General features: G+C 38.1%; 1 protein-coding gene and 1 long non-coding RNA gene across 2 annotated transcripts; both read left to right on the forward strand.

Annotated features, from left to right (window-relative positions):
* Window positions 1-2,395: 2,395 nt before the first annotated feature.
* On the forward strand, window positions 2,396-6,709 carry LOC130010793 (uncharacterized). The gene is made up of 3 exons (XR_008786071.1): window positions 2,396-2,487; window positions 4,645-4,801; window positions 6,535-6,709. It is a non-coding gene; the product is annotated as an uncharacterized LOC130010793 (long non-coding RNA).
* Window positions 6,710-12,327: 5,618 nt separating this feature from the next.
* On the forward strand, window positions 12,328-20,497 carry LOC126812155 (paladin). Its single transcript, XM_056098405.1, has 7 exons — window positions 12,328-12,365; window positions 13,460-13,571; window positions 14,474-14,578; window positions 15,306-15,653; window positions 16,583-16,762; window positions 17,499-17,699; window positions 20,465-20,497. The coding sequence occupies exons 1-7, from the start codon at window positions 12,328-12,330 to the stop codon at window positions 20,495-20,497; spliced, it is 1,017 nt and encodes a 338-aa protein (XP_055954380.1).
* Window positions 20,498-21,271: the final 774 nt, after the last annotated feature.

Consider the following 21,271-nt stretch of genomic DNA (forward strand, 5'->3'; position numbering starts at 1 on the left):
TCTAGCAGTGGGAGGAAACCGGAGGACCCTACTCCTTGTCACGTACAACCGAGGAATTGAAACCACGCCAGTTGACTCAATGACAGACTTTATGGTACAGCGCGCATGTGCTAACCATTCAGCCATCCACACCCTCTAGATGGCTATATGTGAAATGTTAATTTTATTAAACCGACGAAGGTTTCCTTTAAAAATTGCTGAAAGGAATAAGATATAAACCGTTTGTTAGTCTCGAAATGACCGAATGATACACGTTGACTCACGCCTTATTCGTAAAACATTAGCATTTATATTATGAGTTGTATAATTTGTGATCTAATTCTGTAATTGTATTCCCATTTAGCGATATTAGGGAGTAAGTTACGTGTCTCTATTCCTATTTAACCTCGTGGGTTTTCTCCGGGTCCTCCGGTTTCCTCCCACTGCTAAAGACCCCTATGCGCAAGCGAATTATTGAAATAGGGTTAAACCATATTTCAACGATAATCTGGGTCAAATCTTATGTCTATATTTCCATTTCAATGATAATTTGGGTCAAATCGGATGTCTTTATTCCCATATTAATATATCACTTTCTTTATTCCCACATGAACGATTTTTACGAGAAAATCGCATTACCTTCTTTATTTCCAAAATAAACGATAATTTGGGCCTAATCGCGTGTCTCTGTAGCCCATTTAAGAACAATTATTTGGGTCAAATCGTGTGTCTTTATTCCCATATGAACGATTATTTGGGTCAAATCGCTTTATTCCCATATGAATGATAATTTAGGGATAAGATGTTTTATTCCCTTCTATAATGGACTCAATTCCGTGAAATTTAGGGATAGAATGTTTTATTCCACTCTATAATGGACGTAATTCTGTTATGTTAGGGGATAAATGGTGAAATGACCCGGAATTTACGGATTATTTCCGTTTGCAAATGCAACGATAAGTAATCCAATTATATATAATCATTGCTAATAATTATCATGTTATAGTATTCATTTCAATTTATTAACCATAATATGAAGAATCATATTTTGTAAACTTTGGTATATTACATGTCATGTATATCTAATTTCCATTATTTATAAGATCTATAAAGTGTATTGTTATGGATCATATGTTAATCAGATTGTAAGTATTTTCATAATAATATAAAAATATGTTTTAACGCTCCGTATGTATAGGTTGTATTATCTTGTAATTAAGCCCGTTTAAATCGGGATAGTAAAACTGGTTTCTCTCTATGGCAGAGTTTACATACATGTACATGCAAATTTATAGTACCGCAAGCTTACATCTGAAAGCCTCTAACTGGTCCAATCACTGCCGAGTAACGGTTTGTGATACCTTACGCTTGTCTCTCGATTAGGATATTCCGTATTCTTATATTAAACATACATTATACAATAGCTAAATCTGCCTATTGCAGGTCTTTCTCCTGAAATATTATCTAAATTATTAATTAGACATTAATTAACTTCTCCAGAAAGTAATTAACTCTCGATGTCAACGCTAGCCTGCGATGTATACCGGATTAGGATACCATTTGCTGCTCCACTTTCATTCTTGATTTAATCATGAAATGGATAATCGAGACTATGTTTTTTTTTTATCGTACTGACTTTAGTAATGATGATCGAGGTTAGGCTGAAAATTCAATCGCTAAAATTTCGGTTCAGAGTGGATCAATTTGACTGAGATTTTCAGCAAATTCTCTTTACATTATCTAGTTTTTTTTAACATAATTATAGTGAGAACTGACAGCTCTTTGTCTAATCTTTAACGGAAAGAGGTTGCATATAAAGATTGTCTGCGATATCACTTCGGTGGAAGCGGACGTTAAATAAAGCTATTTCACACACGCGTATAAAGTCAATGGTTAATTCAATGATATTTTTATCACTTTCATGCCCAGGAAACAAAAATTACCAGGATTATTTTTTTCTGTATTGGAAAATGGAATTTATGTTAATTGAAGGAATTTCTGTAAATTACCGAAAAAAACAAATACGGATAAAATATTCTTGGTAATTTTTATTTCCGGAATTTTTTTACGTTTTTGTCACTGATTTTTTTGTTACAGTGTAGCACAATCTTGATAGTGGGAACTTAACATTATTCAATATAATACGCACGAATACAAACTGACGCGCTTAACCATATAATTAATGGTTTTCCCATATGATTGATGATAAATATGGATTCAACTCTCTTTTCATTCGAAAATAAAATGACGTACGTTGTTTATGTATATTTTGTACACAAGTCTTGTAATTGGCCTGATTTTAGAATCACCTGTCTAATAAATTTGATACATGTTTTAATATTAGCCTGATTATAATGTTTTAGTTACCATGGTAATATTAGCCACCTGTAGAATGTATATGATGCGAGTAGCAAGATGATAACAGTATTCTACAGGTAAATCATCCACCTTGTCACACCGTCTTTTCGTTTTACCTATTATTACCTGGGGATATATTTACTATCAAAGGTAAGTTTGTGCTTCTAGTATTTGTTTATATACAAAATGGGGTTTAAAGTCCTACTTTTCTGCCCTGACTCGGCTAATGAAGACAGTCTTATGGGGGACATTTTTCAAGGACAACGGCGTCACGGCTTACTCTTGTATCCAACTGTAAAGGGTTCTTTTACGTGCACGCCAATGTTTACATGGGACCTCGGGTTTTCATCCCATTGGTTATAAGGCAATCTTTGCTCAGGCCCCAATTGTAATATTAAGTCTGGGGACCGCTTTTGCGCGGTGGCAGAGGGGCCTGACAATGACATTGTCTAGTCATTCGAATGGGACGTAAAAAAAAAAATCTCGTGTGCACAATGGTGTGCACGTAAAAGAACCATAAGAATAGGTCGTAGTGCCGATGCCCACCTTCGTTAGCCCAATCGGTACAAAATGAAATGAAATGAAATGGGGTTTAACGTCCTACTGTTCTGCTCCTATACTGGGCTAATGAAGACGGGCAGCGGCACTATCGCCTACTCTTATATCGAATTCCAACTGCAAAGGGATCTTTTGCGTGCATTCCAATGTGTACAACGGACCTCGGTTTTTCGTATCATCCGAAGGACTAGACAGCTGTCCTTGTCAGGCCCTCAGTTCTGCACCACTGACAAGGGCAGTAGGGCGTTAAACCCGATTTTATATGTCCCATTACTAATTGAAATAACACATATGATCAACACAGCTGTATCTAAAAGGGGATGTTTGATGCGGACATACGCCATACAATGTGCTATGAGGGAAATTTTGCCCAAGCAGCGGCACTATGGCCTACCCTTATATCGAATTCCAACGCCAATCTATACATGGGACCTCGTTTTTTGTCCCACCCGAACGACTAGACAGTTGTCCCTGTCAGCTCCTCCGTCCTGCACTCCTGACAAGGGGAAACCACGTTGGAAAATAATCCCCATGAACTTTCTCGACCAATGCAAGGATCGAACACGCGACCTCTAGACTAGCGAGCTAAAGTCTTACCCACTTAGCCACCGTGACTCCCTGATATTAAAGAGCCCCATATTTGCTGTATTATAACGGTCAACTATGATAGATCTGATAACTATATTCTATGCATGGTCTATATATGAATGCATTAATAATGCTGCCCCAGACTAGGATGGCCTAGTGGTCTAGAGTGTCTAGAAGAAGAAGAATGTCCCAGACTGATCTCATAAAACGTCAATATTCGTACACGATCGACGAATAAAGAGATCCTAAAATTGCCTGTATGAAACCTAGTTAAAGATACATTATGGGAGATAAGATAAGGAGCTGGCAGTTCTCACTATAAGCGTGGTAAAAGCGTGGTGGAAACGCCAGATATCGCGCTGTGGTCTCCATGGTCGCGAATGATCGCCGAGTCACGGCGTTTGTTTTGAGCATGTTCAAAGCAAACGCCAAGGTTCTGCGATCTGGCCTGGGAAGTTTGTAAATTTTTGGGACAATATCTCGCGCTGTGTTCACGTTTGCCGGCGACCGTGTGTATTTTATGGTCGCCGTACGGTCGCAGCAGCGCAGTCAGGACGCCACCCCAGTCTGACGGGGGCATTAGAGCACGCCTCAGCTTGGAATAGGTGCTATATAGATATCTTATTACTATTACTATATTGCGTCAAAAACTCGACAGTAAATTCACGGAATTTATATAGAGAATTATAAAATATTATTCTCCGTGGACGCTGATGACTAGCCCCTGGATCCATTCACTTGAATTGTTGTTTGTGGTGTGTTTGTATATTGTGTCCTGTCCGTAGGTTTGTCTTGTGTAATTGGTTGTGTGTGGTGTGGTCCCCCTGCACTTACTATGCGATAACATCATGAAACAGTTTGTTCGATAACTTTATATGTCCAACTGCATTAATTTATTGTTGGTGCGATTGCTTTCGTGATGTACGGAACTAGACTTTTTGTATATGTTTATCTGGACCAATTTGTTGATGGTGCGATAAAGGGACTATGGATGTTATTACCAAGCTACATTGGGAAAACAGTCATAATGCAACAAATTCGGCTAACGCAGTCAAGGTATCAATTAAATGTTTATTGTAAAAAATTTGATAGGATTTGGGAGACGAATTTGTATTTCATTTCAACATATATATTTCATTTTATTTCTTTTTTTACCAGCAGGTCAGGGCTGTTGTAAGCCATATTGACTGGTGAACCATGGGAAGTGGCGCTAGCACCGTTTCGCCACCCTCCTCCCCGGAACCTGACATTCCCTCCCCACCAAATAAAGCTTTCGCCGGCAGTAACAAGAAAGAAAAAGACAGTAATGAATTTGCAGGTAAAATTTAAAATTTAAAGGCTTCAACTGTACATGGTATTCCATGGTTGTGCGCTATGGTTATCATATTTTTTATTATCATCATCATACAATAATGGTAAAGACCTTTATCTACAGGTCGGGTGTTCGATCCCTGCATTGGCCGAGAAAGTTCATCCAGATTTTCCGGCGTGATTCACCTTGTCAGTGATGCAGGACGGATGGCCTGACAAGAACAGTTGTCTAGTCGTTCGGATGGGACGCAAAACCGAGGTCCCTTGTACACATTGGTGTGCACATAAAAGATCCCTTGACAGATGGAATTCGATATAAGAGTAGGCCGTAGTGTCGCTGTCCGAGGAAAATTTCCCTCACAGCAGGCTGTATGGCGTATGCCTGTCTTCATTAGCCCATTTCGGAGCAGAACAGTAGGACGTTAAACCCAAGCTCATTTTATTTCATATATCTACTGTGTTCAAATGAACTACTCTTGTGGACATCTCTTATAAATTTTCTGAACTCATATTCTATATTTGATAAATACGGTTATTATTAAACAGAGCCAGTAAAATATATTTGCATTCTTACATAAAATATACAGGTCACAATTCTATAGAATACAATTACTGCTTGTTACTGAGCGACGTTTCCAATAGGCTTCTCTTGTCATTATCAAGTAATGACGAAGCCGAGTATATTCCAGTTCAATTACTAAATGCAATTGAAACAATTTAACATAAAATGTCGTACCCTGTCTACTCATTCAACTATACTCTCACATTTGTTAGAAATTAAATATTTTATAATTTATATATTTCTGATTTTATCTTAAGGAAATTTTCCCGTCTCTCAAATTCAATGTAAAACTGGTATTTTTGACTAATCGATTAAAACTTTAGTTTCAAGAAATAATCGCACCAGATAACAAACAGGGTATCCCAATCGGTGAATAGTTTTTGACTAATTTAAAGTCTCGATGCGCCACTTCGCGCTATAGGAGACCATTGAAAACTATAATATTGTGAAGGATGAATCTCTAAAAGGAATATTAGTCTAAAAATGGTTCAATTCCGTTCAGAATTTATAAAGATATATGAAATTGAAATTTGATAAATCTATGCTCCTCGCTATGTAATAAGCCAGTCACCATTTTGTTTTCCATGAAGGTTTAATGATAGGTCTGTTTTAATCCGATTGAAATCAAGCCGGAACATTATCTAGTGTGGTATTTTGATTTGTTTTCTTAATTAAAGATATATTATGGGAGATTAGATAAAGGGGTGGCAGTTCTCAGTATAAAAGTCAAAAACTAGATAATGTAAAGACAATTTGCTGAAAATTTCAGTCAAATTGATCCACTCTGAACCGAGAATTTAGCGATTGAATTTTTGGTCTAGCCTCGATCATCATTACTAAAGTCGGTACGATAAAAAACATAGTCTCGGTTATCCATTACATGAATGAAAGATGAGCAGCAAATCGAATCCTAATCCAGTAAATATCACAGGCTAGCGCTGACATCGAGAGTTGATTATGGTCTGGATAAGTGAATTAATGTCTAATTAATAATTTAGAAAACATTTCAAGGCTTAAGAAAGACCTGCAATAGGCAGATTTAGCTCTTGCATAATGTATGTTTAAATGTTAAATAATTATTCTGAATAGATATTAGCGTCGATTAGACCGTGGGAAATGTGATTTTAGCGAAAAATGCAAATGGCTAAACGTTACTTTAATACACTTTTATTTTTCAGGAAATAATCCCAATAACCGAGTTGTCACAGATAAAAAACAAGAAATTTCAGATAAAGGATGTTTTGTACGGACGAATCAAGTTGCTCCGATTGTCATCAAGAATTGTCGAGAAGAGTTTCAACATATTAGTGAATTTAAAGAACCGATTGTAATGGGACGAGTTGCTGATAATGCATTAGAACACGCTTTAATTAGAGTAAGTCGACAGTTGAGATATATTCTTTGGCAGCCGCGGTGGCTCAGTGAGTAAGACGTTAGCTCGCTAACCTGTTCGATCCAAATTTTGGGCGAGAAAGTTCATCGGGATTTTCCGGCGAGGTTCCCCCTTGTCAGTGGTGTAGGACAGATGGCCTGGCAAAGGATAACGTATAGTTTCGGATGGGACGGAAAACCGAGCTCCCGTGTATACATTGGCGTGCACTTAAATGACCCCTTTGCAGTTGGAATTCGTAGCGCCGCTGTTCGGGCACAATTCCCCACATAGCCCAGTTGGAGTAGAACAGTAGGACTTAAACCCTATTTCAATTCATTTCATTTTGTATCGAATATAGCACTGTTTTCCTTATAATGCACAGCAATTTCAAATGTTTTAAAGAAAGAAATTATGAACGCTTTTTTGCAAATTTGTCCGAACATTCGGGTTGATAAGGAAAATCTGGACAAATCAGACACTTACGCTGACGGGTGGCGGTTAGTGGTTTCTTTTATCTTTAAAGGGACAATAACACTCTTGCTGGCTTGAAAGCTCCAGAAAATAAATAATATCTCTATCTAAGTACTAGATATTTAAGTGTCCTACCTGTTGTGTAAATTATCCATTACATCCTATTTTACTTGTCCAGATGGTTCGAAAATATTTTTAAATCGAAGTTTCATTTGAAAAGGTTTACGTTAGACGTTTCAAACCATTATGTTGAATTTTTCAAAATGTTTAAATAAGGTGTGTTAAGATGAAATTTGTATCATCAATTAATTGAAATATTCTAAAATAGTACAATTTGTTGACCAGGATAAAGATTGGGACATATTATTCAGTTACAACAAGAGTGGTATTGAGCCTTTAAGATCTATTTTAAAACACGTGCTTTGGCGTTTACGCTGTACGTTTTCTGGCATAGTTTCTAGTCCAACCAACGGTGCCAACAGGGCTAAAATTCCGCCAATAATGTTGTGTAAGAAAAGAATTGAGCCAATTATTCATTAAGCCCCTTTTTTTATTTTCAGGGAAAATATTTCTTAGTTAAAGATATTGTTGAGAAGAACGATAAACTGAAGTCATATGAAAAACAACACGCTCCTAACTTCCACCGTGCTAAAGGTTTTCCTGCATATGCAACTGGACAACCAACACAAAATGGCGTCATATCTATCGTCAGCACCATTCTTAATGAAGGTATTAAGGTGAGTGAAACGAAACCGATCAGTCTTCTTGAAGCGTCTAGATGACCGAGTACTGTAGTAATGCCGGACTTCTTTGTTGTGCGTCTTCGTGATCGTAAATATAACTGTACATGTTTAGTCATTTATATATCTGTTTGCTTTCGATGATCCGCGTTCTCAATAAAGTATAGATGATGACTGTTCTGGAAATCTGGGTGAGCTCTAATGAATTCCGCTCAACACCCTCTTTTATAATCCCCTAGTTTCTTAACGTCATAGACTTGGCGTTAATTTCCTTCCCAAATATAAAATAAACATCCCCATACCCTAAAGACCGGGGAGGAGAACATTACCTTATTTGGTCTACCAAACACATGTCATAAACAAGATAGTATTTGATGGATATTTTGACAATGGAAAGGATAAAACCAACGGTTTTTTTTTTTACCAAATTATCACTATTTTTATATACAAACACACCAGTCAATTTCATTTGAGTGCGTGTGATATGACTCTATACAAAGTGAAACCTAATTTTACTACAGTACGTCTGACGGGAACGAGATAAAATCAATTATCTGACGGATAAAGATTATTGCCTCTAGTGGTACAGGTGCTAAAAACCTGTAGCCTAAAAACCTGTAGCCTAAACGTCGTGCGGATTTACTGATAATAGTCTGGAGGCTCAGTGCGCGGGAGTGTCCATCAAATGGGCATACATCAAAGATCCAACGTAGAAGACGTAATGATAATGGTAATCAGTCCTGCGTTGGGGCCATTGGTGCAGGAAGGGGGTCCTGACAAGGACAACAGTATCTAGTCATTCGGATGGCACGGAAAACCGAAGCTCCACGTGTACACATAAAAGGTCACGTAAAAGAACCATTAAATTCGAAATAAGAGTAGGTTGCAGCACACTGCATGGCCCATGTCCGTATTCATTAGCCCAGACGGTGCAGAAAACTAGGACGTTAAACCCCATTTCATTTCATTTACAATTTCAGGAACTGTTTTTATTCAATCTACGTGAAGAACCGGTATTATTTATCAACATAGAAGATGATTATATTCCGTATTCTATCAGAAATCAGGATAAATTAGGAGAACTTGTCTGTACTGGTAAATGTGCCAAAGATGCCAACGAAGCAGAAGGTAGAATCAGAAAAGAGGTGAGACAAAATGAAAATACAGTTAAATTAAAATCTGGCCCCGAGTTAACAAAGCATTCTCAGACTTAAAGGAGCTAAGTCACTAATATTTGAAATTGACACAAATGGGTCGCAACGCATATACTAATGTAATATGAATGTATATAAACTGATTTACATTCAATCGTTTCCGTTTATACCCTAATTTCAAATCAGTTATGTTCGGCGAAATACGCCAGAGGTCTCAATCGAATGGCAATCTTTAGATTTGACTTAGCTATGACGTATTGTGTTTTACCAGGTATTTGATTTAGCTATGATGAAGGATGAGATGAAGTTTTATTTTTACGATGATTTGGAGAATCTGAAAGATGAACCCCACATGTTGCCTGTCTTGTTTGAGGATCAGCTTCAAGTCGCTGAAGAAGTTTATGAACGTCAAGCTTTCCTTAATCCTGCTCTCAAGTAAGTTTTGCTATTCTTTCCGTGGCTATGCTAATCCATCTCGCAAGTAAGATTTGCTATTCTCTTCCTGGCTGTCATAATCCAGCTCCCAAGCAAGTTTTGCTATTCTCTTCGATGCTATGCTGGCCGGGCTAATCGTGGCTATGCGGGGCTAATCAAGCTCTCAAGCAGGCCCGTAGCCAGCTTGCTGGCGCAGGAGGGGCAGCCCCGGCGGTAGGGGGTGGGGGGGGAGGTGTCTCTCTTGCCGGGAGTAATGGGGTCTCCCCCCGGAAAATTTTGAAAATTGAGTAGCTGTAAACGAGTTTCTAAGCATAGAAATCGACAATTATATGTTCTAAGAACGAACTATTCTGAGTGTTTTTCAAGAAATATATTCAAATCATACATAGGTAATTTATAAATATGGTCGACAACTTTTTGTCAGGGGGGTAAGATTATTTCCAGGGGGGGCTTCGCCTCCCAGCCCCCCCCCCCCTTGGCTACGGGCCTGCTCTCAAGTAAGTTTTGCTGTTCTCTTCGTTGCTATGCGGGGCTAATCCAACTCTCAAGTAAGTTTTGCCATTCTCTTCGTGGCTATGCGGGACTGAACAGTGAGGTGTGTCTATGCCTATTTGTTCGGATGGGATTTAAAACCACGGCCAGGTTTACAAGCTGATAGTGCGCGTAATCGATCCTTGACAGTGAATTCGTAAAAGACTGTAACGTCATTATTCGGACAGAATTCAAATTCATTTAAATTAGCATGAATTATGGTATGTATTTCATCTTCCAACCGTGAACTCACTGGCGTGTAGGTAAAAGATTCACTGGAGGGGGGGGGGCGGTGTTGGATGGCCACATGGTTAGCACGTGCGCGCTGTATCATAAGGCCTGTCATTGAGTCAACTTGCGCGGTGTCTAATCCCCGGTTGTACGTGGCAAGGAGTAGGTTCGCCTGTCCAACCTCGTGGGTTTTCTCCGGGTCCTCCGGTTTCCCCCACTGCTAAAGACCCCTACGCGCAAGCGAATTATTGAAATAAAATTGAACCATGTTTTAGTCCCGAAATGACATAGTTTGTGTTGAGAGGACGTTAAACCCTATTTCAAAAAAAAAAGGGTTCATTTTATTTGGGTTTCTGAAGACCAAGCTCGTTAAACCCTGTTGCCGACTTATTATTTATTATCTAGGACCTTAAACCCCATTTTATAATCAGAGATAATGGAGGAGTTAGAAAGACATTTTATTGTATTAATTAATATTATATTAATGTATTTTTTCAGATACAGTAGATTTTGTTTCCCCGTCCACAGAGCCCCAACAGAGGAGGAAGTAGATATTTTCCTTTCATTATTTAGAGTAAGTGTATGTAGGGATTGTAATGGGGTTTAACTTCCACTCGACACAAAGTAGTTCATGTCGGGACTATCATATGGTTCAATTTTTTTCAATAGTTCGTTTGATAAACTGCACGCAGCGATCCATCTACGTCATACGTCATTATGATCACTGCCCCAGTTAGCCGCCATTTAAAACGCCCACGTGATAATTTTGGGGCGGGACATATCGACCGGACTACAGCTTTGTGTACACAACAGAGTAAAGATAACCCGAGCACGCACGTGTTTTATGTAAACACATGTATTTAGCAAAATGTCAACTTCTGCCAATCCGGTAAAAGCGATATATAATATGTACTAGTGGGTAGGCCTAATATTGCAATACATTCTTTGCCATTGTAAACTGTCTTTAGCGTTTCAATCTGTTTATCTTTCAAAACAAGGTTAGATACTCCTAAAGTTGTCTTCGCAAACAAAACCGCCTCTGTGAAATTAACTTTTATGGGCGCCGCCATATTGAATAATTAGAGGACTATTTTGTGATTCGGCTTTGATTAGTTTGACATCTTTCATACACACAGCGGCTAAATAAACATATTTAATTTCATTCAATATGACAATAGAAAAGAAATAAATACTTCTAAAAATTACTAAAAGCATACTCAGTGTTTTTGACTAAAATCGTCGATGTAGGAATTAAAATGTCGGGTAATTAGCTTAGGGCCTGTTCTCGGGCGGAGCTAGCTGTAGACAGGCTGCCTAAGTTTGGGATGTTCGTTTGCGTGTCAACAGGGTTCCCCCACCCCACCCCCCGACGACTTGTATTTACGCGAGCCATTGTTCTGGTTTTATGACGAAACGTAATAAAGAAATGAAGAGCCCAGGGGAAGAATGATCTAAGTCATATTTTTGTCTTTTCGCATAAAAGGCAAAACATACTTTTGGACGAGAATGTTTAATTACAACTTCAAAATGATGTTTAATACGAATCATATTTACCAGTACAACAACTGACTTCCACTTTTCAGCCAAATTAAGGTCAAATAAAAGGTAAAATGGACTTGCATTTGTCCGGGATGCCATTTCAGAAGGGCCTTGGTTCGATGTGACTCCAGTCGTTTTACCTGAAAATGATTGTTCCACAGAAAGCTTATACAATTTGCTACTAGATAGCGCCATTAACTGGGGTTCGTTGAAAAATTGACTTAGATCGTTCTTCCCCGGGGCCTCTTCAAATGATTTTAATTAGTTTTTCCAGTTTATTTCGATGAATAGTAGGCACTGCCCGAAAAAAATTCTTCTTTCTTGGATTGTATACTAAAGTATGGTGTTCACAAGACGTTCAATTGCTTTGATATTAATTTTTTTCTCCGTTTACAGGAAGAACCCCATTTCTTCGACAAAGATCACAACCCAGCTATGTTGTTTATTTGTAATTCTGGTATGGGACGAGCTACTGTAGGTCTAGCCATGGGATGTCTTATGTTGGCTCATAGAACCTGTTTTCCCGCTGAAGCAAAGTAAGTATTGCCTTATATCCAAAACACTATTTATAACACAAAGACACTTTTTATTTGCATTTAAATATTTGGAACCTTGTTACTTAAATTATGATAATTCTCCTAGATAACATAATTTATTGAAATGAAATGAAATGGGGTTTAACGTCCTACTGTTCTGCTCCACCTGGGCCAATGAAGACGGGCATACGCCATACTGTGTGCTATGAGGGAAATCTTGCCCGGACAGTGGCACTGTGGCCTACTCTTATACCGAATTCCAACTTCCAAGGGATCTTTTACATGCACGCCAATATATACACGCGACCTCGGTATTTTGGCCCATCCGAAGGACTAGACACATGTCCGTCCTGCACCACTGACAATGGGAAACCACGCCGATAAACCTTTTCAGCCAATGCAGCGCCTTACCAACTTTTTTTTTTATTGAGATAGTGACAAAAGCTAATACATTCAGTGTATGCCCGTCTTGATTATCCCGGTTCAAGTGATAATTTTTATACAGTACCTTGTAGTGACTATTCTATCTCGTGCTTATATAAAAAAATACCACATACACTTATACCAATCCCACACTAGGTTCGTCAATAGCGTTAGTTAAAAGGGATATATTGCTTTTAAACAATACAATCTTGTATCCAAATACACATCAGAATAAAATATAACTAGAGCATAGGATTACTCACATTATTACACATACATTATGGGAGATTAGATAAAGTGCTGGCAGTTCTCACTATAATAGTTAAAGACTAGATAATTGATCCACTCTGAACTGCAATTTTAGCGATTGAATTTTTCGTCCTAGCCGCGACCATCATTACTAAAGTACTTACGATAAAAACATAGTCTGGATTATCCATTTCATGATTAAATCAAGAATGAAAGGGGAGCAGCAAATGGTATCCTTGTCCAGTAAACATTTCAGGCTAGCGTTGACATTGAGGCTTGATTATGGTCTTGATAAGTTAATTAATGTCTAATTAATAATTTAGAAAACATTTCAGGCCTAAAGAAAGACCTGCAATAGACAGAATTAGATCTTGCATAATGTTTAAAATAAATAGTTTCATAGTGTGATATTATATTTTTAGTGAAGTTCCGTGCCATATTGATGAAAATAATCCTAACTTTGAACGTGGTGAATATTTATCTGTACAGAAACTTGTCAAATTTATACCTGATGGTCTAGCTGTTAAAAGACAGGTGAGAATAATGTTACATTAATCATTGTTATCTCCCTTGGTTAGGAGAGAATGTTGGTACATTTATCTTGGTTATTTCCATTGATGCTACATTAATCATTGTTATTTCCCTTGGTTAGTTAAGAATGATGGTACATTAAACTATGTTACCTCCCTTGGTTAGGTGAGAATAAACTTTTTTATCTCCCTTGATGTTACATTAATCATTGTTACCTCCTTGGTTAGGTGAGAATGATGGAACATTAAATTTTGTTATCGCCCTTGATGTTATATTAATCATTGTTATTTCCCTTAGTTAGGTGAGATAATGGTACATTAAACTTTGTTAACTCCCTTAATGTTACATTAATCATTGTTATTTCCCTTGGTTCGTTAAGAATGATGTTACATGCATCATTCTTACCTCCCTTAGTGGGGAAATTACCGGTATTTCTTTTTTAGCTTTTAGTGGACATTTTAATCCCGCTGTATCCCTCTGTTGATCAGAAAAAATTTGTAGGTTATCGAGTGTCAATTAAGATGACAGATACTCCACTTTGCCCCCACTCCCAGGCGAAATACATTGTTATGTGGGGTTGGGGTGGATGTCCGAATAGTTAGCACGTGCGCGCTGTATCATAAGGTCTGTCATTGAGTCAACTTGCGTGGTTTTGATTCCCCGATTGTACGTTGCAAGGAGTATGGTCGCTTGTCCAACCTGGTGGGTTTTCTCCGGGTCCTCCGGTTTCCTCCCACTACTAAAGATCTCGACGCGCTAGCGAATTATTGAAATAAAATTGAACCGCCTGTTAGTCCCAAAATGACTTAGTTTGTGTCGAGTGAACGTTAAACCCCATTTCTCTCTCTCTCTCTCTAATTGTTATGTCTAGCACATCATCGAGATTATTTAACTTTATTCTACAGGTTGACGTGATGATAGATCACTGTGGTGAACTGTATAATTTAAGAACCAGTATCCTCGAACAGAAGAAGAAAATGGAAGGGATTCATTCTGATTTTATTATCGAGGTAGGTATCCTCATCCTGTAGAATCTTCTGTCGAACTCAGCTTAAACCAGGATTCCTACATAGCCTTCGGTGAATTTCTGTATGTTCGGCTTTCTTTTATTATAGTCCCACGGAACTACCCGAACCCCAGTTCTACGCCCTTTTTAAGGTAATGGCAACGTCAAGTGTTTCGTCAGCGTCCCACTGTACTTTTTGTTTTGATTGTTTTCTAACCAGTTTTAAAATTTGTAGACTACCGGGATTGTTTAGATTCCCCGAAAGTACGTGAAAAGGAGTAGGGTCGTCTGTCCAACCCCGTTGGTTTTCCCCGGGTTCTCCGGTTTCCCCCCACTGCTAAAGGCCCCTACGAGCAAGCGAATTATTGAGATAAAATTGAAGCATGTGTTAGTCCCGAAATGAACTAGTTTGTGTCGAGTGGACGTTAAACCCATTTCTCTCTCCCTCTCTCTCCCCCTCTCTCTCTTTCACTATCTGGATTGAATTACAGTGTCTAGTTGTTCGGGGAGGATGAAAACCTGAGATCCTGTACGCAAAAGAACCCTTGACAGATGGAATTCAAAATAAAAGTAGACAACAGCGCAGCTGAACGGGCAAAATTTCTTGCATAGCACATTGTATGAAGTATGCCCGTCGGTGCTGAAATGTAGGACATATAACTCCATTTCGTTTTATTTCTACGAATTAAACCACCAATCTTCTAAATAATGGCGTGTGTTGTTTTTTACAGGGAAGAAGTGCTAAAGAATATTACAGAAGAAAGTGTATTTATTATCTGGAGCGATACATTTTCTTAATCTGTTTCAACGCCTATCTCAGAGAACAGTTCCCCATGAAGCTCTCCGTCAGATACACAAAATGGATGCAGAGACATCCGGTGTTGACACAGCTTAGTTGTTTTATGGATTTCGTTGAGAAAAAGACACCGGCTAATCTGGTGACGACAGGTTGTCGATATTTGGTGGCGGATGAATATATTGGTTTAGATGTTCTTAGTTCCCAGTTTGAGGTGAAGGTTTCTAATTTCCGTCGTCTTGTTGGTTTACCTGTGTATGGAATGGCTCAACCGAACAGAGACGTAAGTCTAATATTTGTACATCTATTAAAGATGCATTATGTAAGATTTACAGGCCTGTAGCTAGGTGGGGTGAGGTGGAGGCAAAGGGGGCAGTCTAACCAATGTGACTCGGTTTTATAGGGCGCCCATACTGATATGGGCATGTTGGTCGTTGACTTCGTATTGCGTCCAGTAGAAAGGGCGCGGTTCGGTACCCAGGGATGGCAGCTGCCCCTTGCCCCCCTAATCCCCCCAAGGGTAGCTACGGGTCTGATTTAGATAAAGAGTTTGACGGTCTTGCTTTAATAGTTCAAAAATAAAGATAAATGAATATCTTGAATATTTCAGTCAATTTAATTTATTCTGAGCGAAATTTTGAATGTTTGAAGTTTTGACAAGAAATAGAATAGTCTCCACTGATAAGGGACAGTGTATGGGATATTGTGGAAATCATTTATTATAAATTAATTAATTTAAAACCGTTTACTTACTACACTCCGGTAACCATCTAATATATTATCCAAACGGTTTACTTACTACATTTACTAATTACACTGGTATCGTAATATACCGTCTAATCTATATTAATATTTGTAACTGTCCATTGTCTGTTCATGGTTGGCGGCGAGGCTACTGCAGTCCCAGGGTTGCAATTTGGTGTATAGGGGTAGCTCGGACCGTGAGTAACATAGAGTGGGTAGCCTTGCCCCCCCCCCTCTAGATTTCAGAGTTACACTACTTTCAACCCGTGCAGCTCCGGGTCATCCGCTAGTATAAGTTTTAAACCATGTTTAAACCTACATAACCAGTGTATTATCGTTTAATATGACATAATTTAAATCATTTACTAACTACACCTCCTGTGTATTACCGTCTAATATGACGTAATTTAAACCATAATAACTACACCTCCTATGATTATCGTTTTAAAAATTTGAAAACTTTTGCAGGGTTTAGCATGTGTTGTCAACCATTTGTTAAAGAAGAAACAAGGCTATAAGAAAGTTGTGGTCATTAATCTACGTAATGATCAGGTTATTGAGAATGATGGTCAGACCTATTCTATACATGATCCCACACAACTAGGAGAACCTATACCCGTTATTGGAGCTTCACGTAGAGAACTAGAGGTATGTTATTAATAACTTCCGGTTGTCTTCCTTCCTACATATAGTAGGGTTTCACGTAGAGAACTATAGACTGGTTCGCATTAACTTCCGGTTGTCTACCTGTTACAGGACCTTCACCTAAGGTTGGGATATCCTTAACTTCCGGTTAGTATCCGTGAACATTCATTGTTACGCGGGATTATCAAACCACACGAACACAAGAATATACATGTAATATGAGATAGTTAATTTGTTTAATTTATCAAAACAAAAATTCTTTGGAAAATAAAAACTTTTTTGTGCACCAAAATTGATCTATATTACTCTTATGAAATTTTAATAACTACTTAACTTGTAAGTTTTCTATCTGATTAAAATACAGATCTATATTTCGTTTCGTTTTTTTATACTTTCGATGGCCTACACTACATGAAGATCTGACCGGTTGTAGTAAAAGGTCGCGTCAGAGGTCGCACGAATGGCTTTTTACCCTATGAAGTCAGACATTAATCAATCAGCATTGACGTTTCTAGTGGTTTACTCCCAGTTCCGTGCATCGCACGCCAAGAAGTCGCCGTAACAGATGGTTTCATTGGCTAATCCGTCACGCCATTCAGAACGCAGTTTATATAACAACTCTTCCAGATCCTAATGTAGTACAGACGAAAGTTTGAACTATAAAAAAAACGAAACGAAATAGGATCTGTGTTTAAATCGGATTGGTAAGTTTTTATTCTTGTATATTTATCGATTTTAGCACAAGGAAACTTTATTAAAAGAGGAAATTCTAGGAAAGAAGATCATCAAAATATTCCAAGAAATAACAGATGCACCAATCACTAAAGAGTTTACAAGTGTGATGACGTTACAAGATTTGAGTGAACAGCAACAGAAGGAAACACCGGATATGTTGTACTATAGAATTCCCATGGAATACGACCATTCGCCGCTTGTCAAGGTAATATTATTAATTGTCTTTCAAAAGTTTAAATGGAATAAAAGCCACAACAAATCATATGGTCAATATATATTTAATAAAAGATAAGTGTTCTATTTAGCTTAAACAGTAGCCATACAAATGTTATGCCAGTCAAATAGTTCAAAAAGATCACTCACAAACAGTAGTAGCCATACAATTGTTATGCCAATCAAGTAGTTAAAAAAGATCACTCACAAACAGTAGCCATACAAACACAATGTACAATTTTATGGATCCACAATTACTGAGTTTAATACAAAGCAACGTTTCGACGAGGATACTCTCATCTTTATCAAGCAAATGAAATGAAATGAAATGGGGTTTAACGTCCTACTGTTCTGCTCCTATACTGAGCTTATGAAGACGGGCATACGACATACAGTGTGCTATGAGGGAAATTTTGCCCGGGCAGCGACGCTAAGGCCTACTCTTATATCGAATTCCAACTGCCAAAGGATTTTTTACGTGCACGCCAATATGTACACGCGACCTCGGTTTTTCGTCTCATCCGAAGGACTAGACAGCTGTCCTTGTCAGGCCCTCCGTATCAAGCAAATGATACGGGTATGTGAATAGTTGGCATCATTTGCTTGATAAAGATGAGAGTATTCTCGACTAAACGTCGCTTAGTATCAAACTCAGTGTAATTGTGTATCCATAAAATTGTACCTTGTGTTAATACGTTCAATTACTAAATGCCAATCAAAGAAGTAGCCATACAATTGTTAAGCGCACAAGTAGTTACAGGGAATCGCTTACAACCATTGTTGAGATTTTTATTGTTTTCATGCATTTACACACAACGAAATCTGTGTTGTAAAAGCAAAAATCAATATTTTTTGAATTAATCTATTGTCGCTGTTACATTATTTTTATCACGATGTATTTGAATTGTTTGTTTACGACAGGAAGTAGATGATATTCAAGGTTGTATTACCAGCCATTTTAAAGATCCCGATCTGTGGACCCAGAACACCATGGCCTTCGTTTTCTGTTGTCGTACTGGTAAAAGTAGAACAACCTTTGCTCTGGCTATTGCAGGTCTCATGTACCATCATATGCGAGTAAGTATAATACATCGTGGATTATCCTTAGTTTTAATAGAAAACACGTACGACGGTATAATAGGGCCCAGGGACCCAGCATGACATCTTCACCGCCATCTTAGAATTGTGACGTCATATCATAAATCGTTGCGCAATTGTCCAAAGAATAAGAATGCCAAGTTTCATGTCCATCTGGGTTTTCCTTTTGAAAAAGGTCGCCCCCAATAAAAAAATAAAGCTTGAGGACCAGTTCCTGCTCCTATAGATAAATATAATTTGAACTTAATACTGCCGGGAATTTACATGTTTCTTTAATCATATATTGTCACTAAATACTCTTTATTGTAGCGATTATTGTTGTCTTTTGACATCACATTACCTTACTTTGAGTATGACGTAATGCCCCTGTTATTATTTAAATATGATTTTGTGTATGTCGTAATAACCCTGGGCGGAGTGGACCCAGAGTTGTCGAACGTGGTGCGAAGGGCCTCGAATTGTGAAAAAATTGTATTCAAGATACATTAAACCATCTTTACATCCACTGAAAAATAAAAATATATTGACCTAAATCCTAGACGCTACTTTTGTTTTCTCGTCATATCAAGTTTTCTCCACCGCAAAAGAGTTCCAAGGAAATCGGTTAGCGCGAGGTCCCAGAGCTACCTAGCCTAGCCCTGGTAATAATTATTATTATTTAAGTATGACTTTGACGTCATTATCAGACTGACGTTATATTATGTTATATTTGTTTATCTATTCAGGCTTTCCCGTATGGTTCCCAACCAGGTGAGCAGGAACGTGTATCATGTCCCAATGCTGGGTATACCAAGGGTGATTATATTGTAAGTACTCCTCACAGGGTATCGTTTGATTAATCCCGACCCCACTCAAACAATTCCTGTCTTAAATTCTAAATATGCAAGCTGATTGAAATACAGATCTATATTTCGTTTCGTTTTTTTTTATACTTTCGATGGCCTACACTACATGAAGATCTGACAAGTTATAGCGATAGGTCACGTCAGGGGTCAAAAGACCGACTTATGACCCTATGACGTCAGACATTTGTTTAACCAATCAGCATTGATGTTACTACTGGATTACCCACAGTTCCGTGAAAAACATCCCTAAAGCTCGCCGTAACAGACCGTTTCATTGGCTTATCCCCGACACCATTCAGAACACGAGTTAAATAAATAACAACTCTTCCAGATCAAAGTGTAGCAAAGACAAGTAAAACGAAATTTTGAACTATAAAAACGAAACGAAATAGGATCTGTGTTTTAACCAGATTGTCTAAATATGTTAACATATGTCAGTGGTTTTCAACTTTTTGTGCCAGCGGCACACCTTGGAACACATGAAAAAATAGCGGCACACCTGGCTAAATATATGTGACAATTATTTTGATTTTGCAAAATGAAAACATGGCAAGAATAAACTTACCAGCATGAACTTACCAGCAGACACCAGTGAATGTTCAATTGAGATCACGTGATTTTTCACATTTTATTACTGTGTCCTTCAAAATGTCGCGGCACACTTAGGAAGATCTCGCGTCACACTGGTTGAGAATCACTGACCTAGAGCGTGGAGTTGCTAGGGTGAACAAGATTTCAGAATTAAAACCACCTTTATGAACTGTAAGTGGTCAACTTGAATGTGTTAATAATAATTGTTTTAAGCATATTTCAGAAACCATCAGTTGTTGTAAAATTCTGGATTTAGATGTCTAGACAAAATAGAAATTTTGTTAGTAATTTAACCAGTTTGGTCGAAAATCGAAACAATAAAATCATATGTTTGGGTGGTTTGTTTTTAGATTGTATTGAAGTTGGTTCGTATGTTGCCAGCTGGACAGCAAGTAAAACGAGAAGTAGATCTGATTCTTGACAGAATCTTTGAGACGATGAGTCCCATGCATTTTCACCTGAGAGAAGTTATCTTCTTTACTTATAATAAGGTAAACAATACTATACTTATAATAAGGTAAACAATACTTTACTTATAATAAGGTAAACAATACTTTACTTATAATAAGGTAACAATACTTGACTCATATTTATTATTCACTATAACTCGCTGTTAACTTTTATCAAATATTACATAGTTTCTACTTCTGAATCCTAAATATTATACTGAATAATCAAGGAGATGGTAGCTTAGGCAGAGTATTCTCCCTCTTTCTAGAACACGACTTCTTCTCATTCTTCTTCTTGATCTTCCTTATGTTTTAGGAGCCACGGTGGGTAAGACGCTCACTCGTTAGTCCGAAGGTCGCGTATTCGGTCCCTGTCGGTAATTTTTGGCGTTGTTTCCCCTTGTCAGTGGTGCAGACGGAGGGCCTGGCAAGGACAGCTGAGCTGTCCAGTCGTTCGGATGGGACGAAAAACCGAGGTTCCGTGTATACATTGGCGTGCACGTAAAAGGTCCCTTGGCAGTTGGTATTGGATATAAGAGTAGGTTATAGTGCCGCTGCCCCGGCAAAATTTCCCTCATAGC

This window comes from Patella vulgata, chromosome 2 (genome assembly GCF_932274485.2).
Source record: "Patella vulgata chromosome 2, xgPatVulg1.2, whole genome shotgun sequence".
Taxonomy (NCBI): domain Eukaryota; kingdom Metazoa; phylum Mollusca; class Gastropoda; family Patellidae; genus Patella; species Patella vulgata.

Coding starts and splice junctions, on each gene's coding strand:
- LOC126812155 (XM_056098405.1), top strand. CDS start 12,328: ATGTTGGCTCATAGAACCTGTTTTCCCGCTGAAGCAAA. Junction 15,654..16,582: donor TGGCTCAACCGAACAGAGAC/GTAAGTCTAATA, acceptor AAACTTTTGCAG/GGTTTAGCATGTGTTGTCAA. Junction 16,763..17,498: donor CTTCACGTAGAGAACTAGAG/GTATGTTATTAA, acceptor TATCGATTTTAG/CACAAGGAAACTTTATTAAA.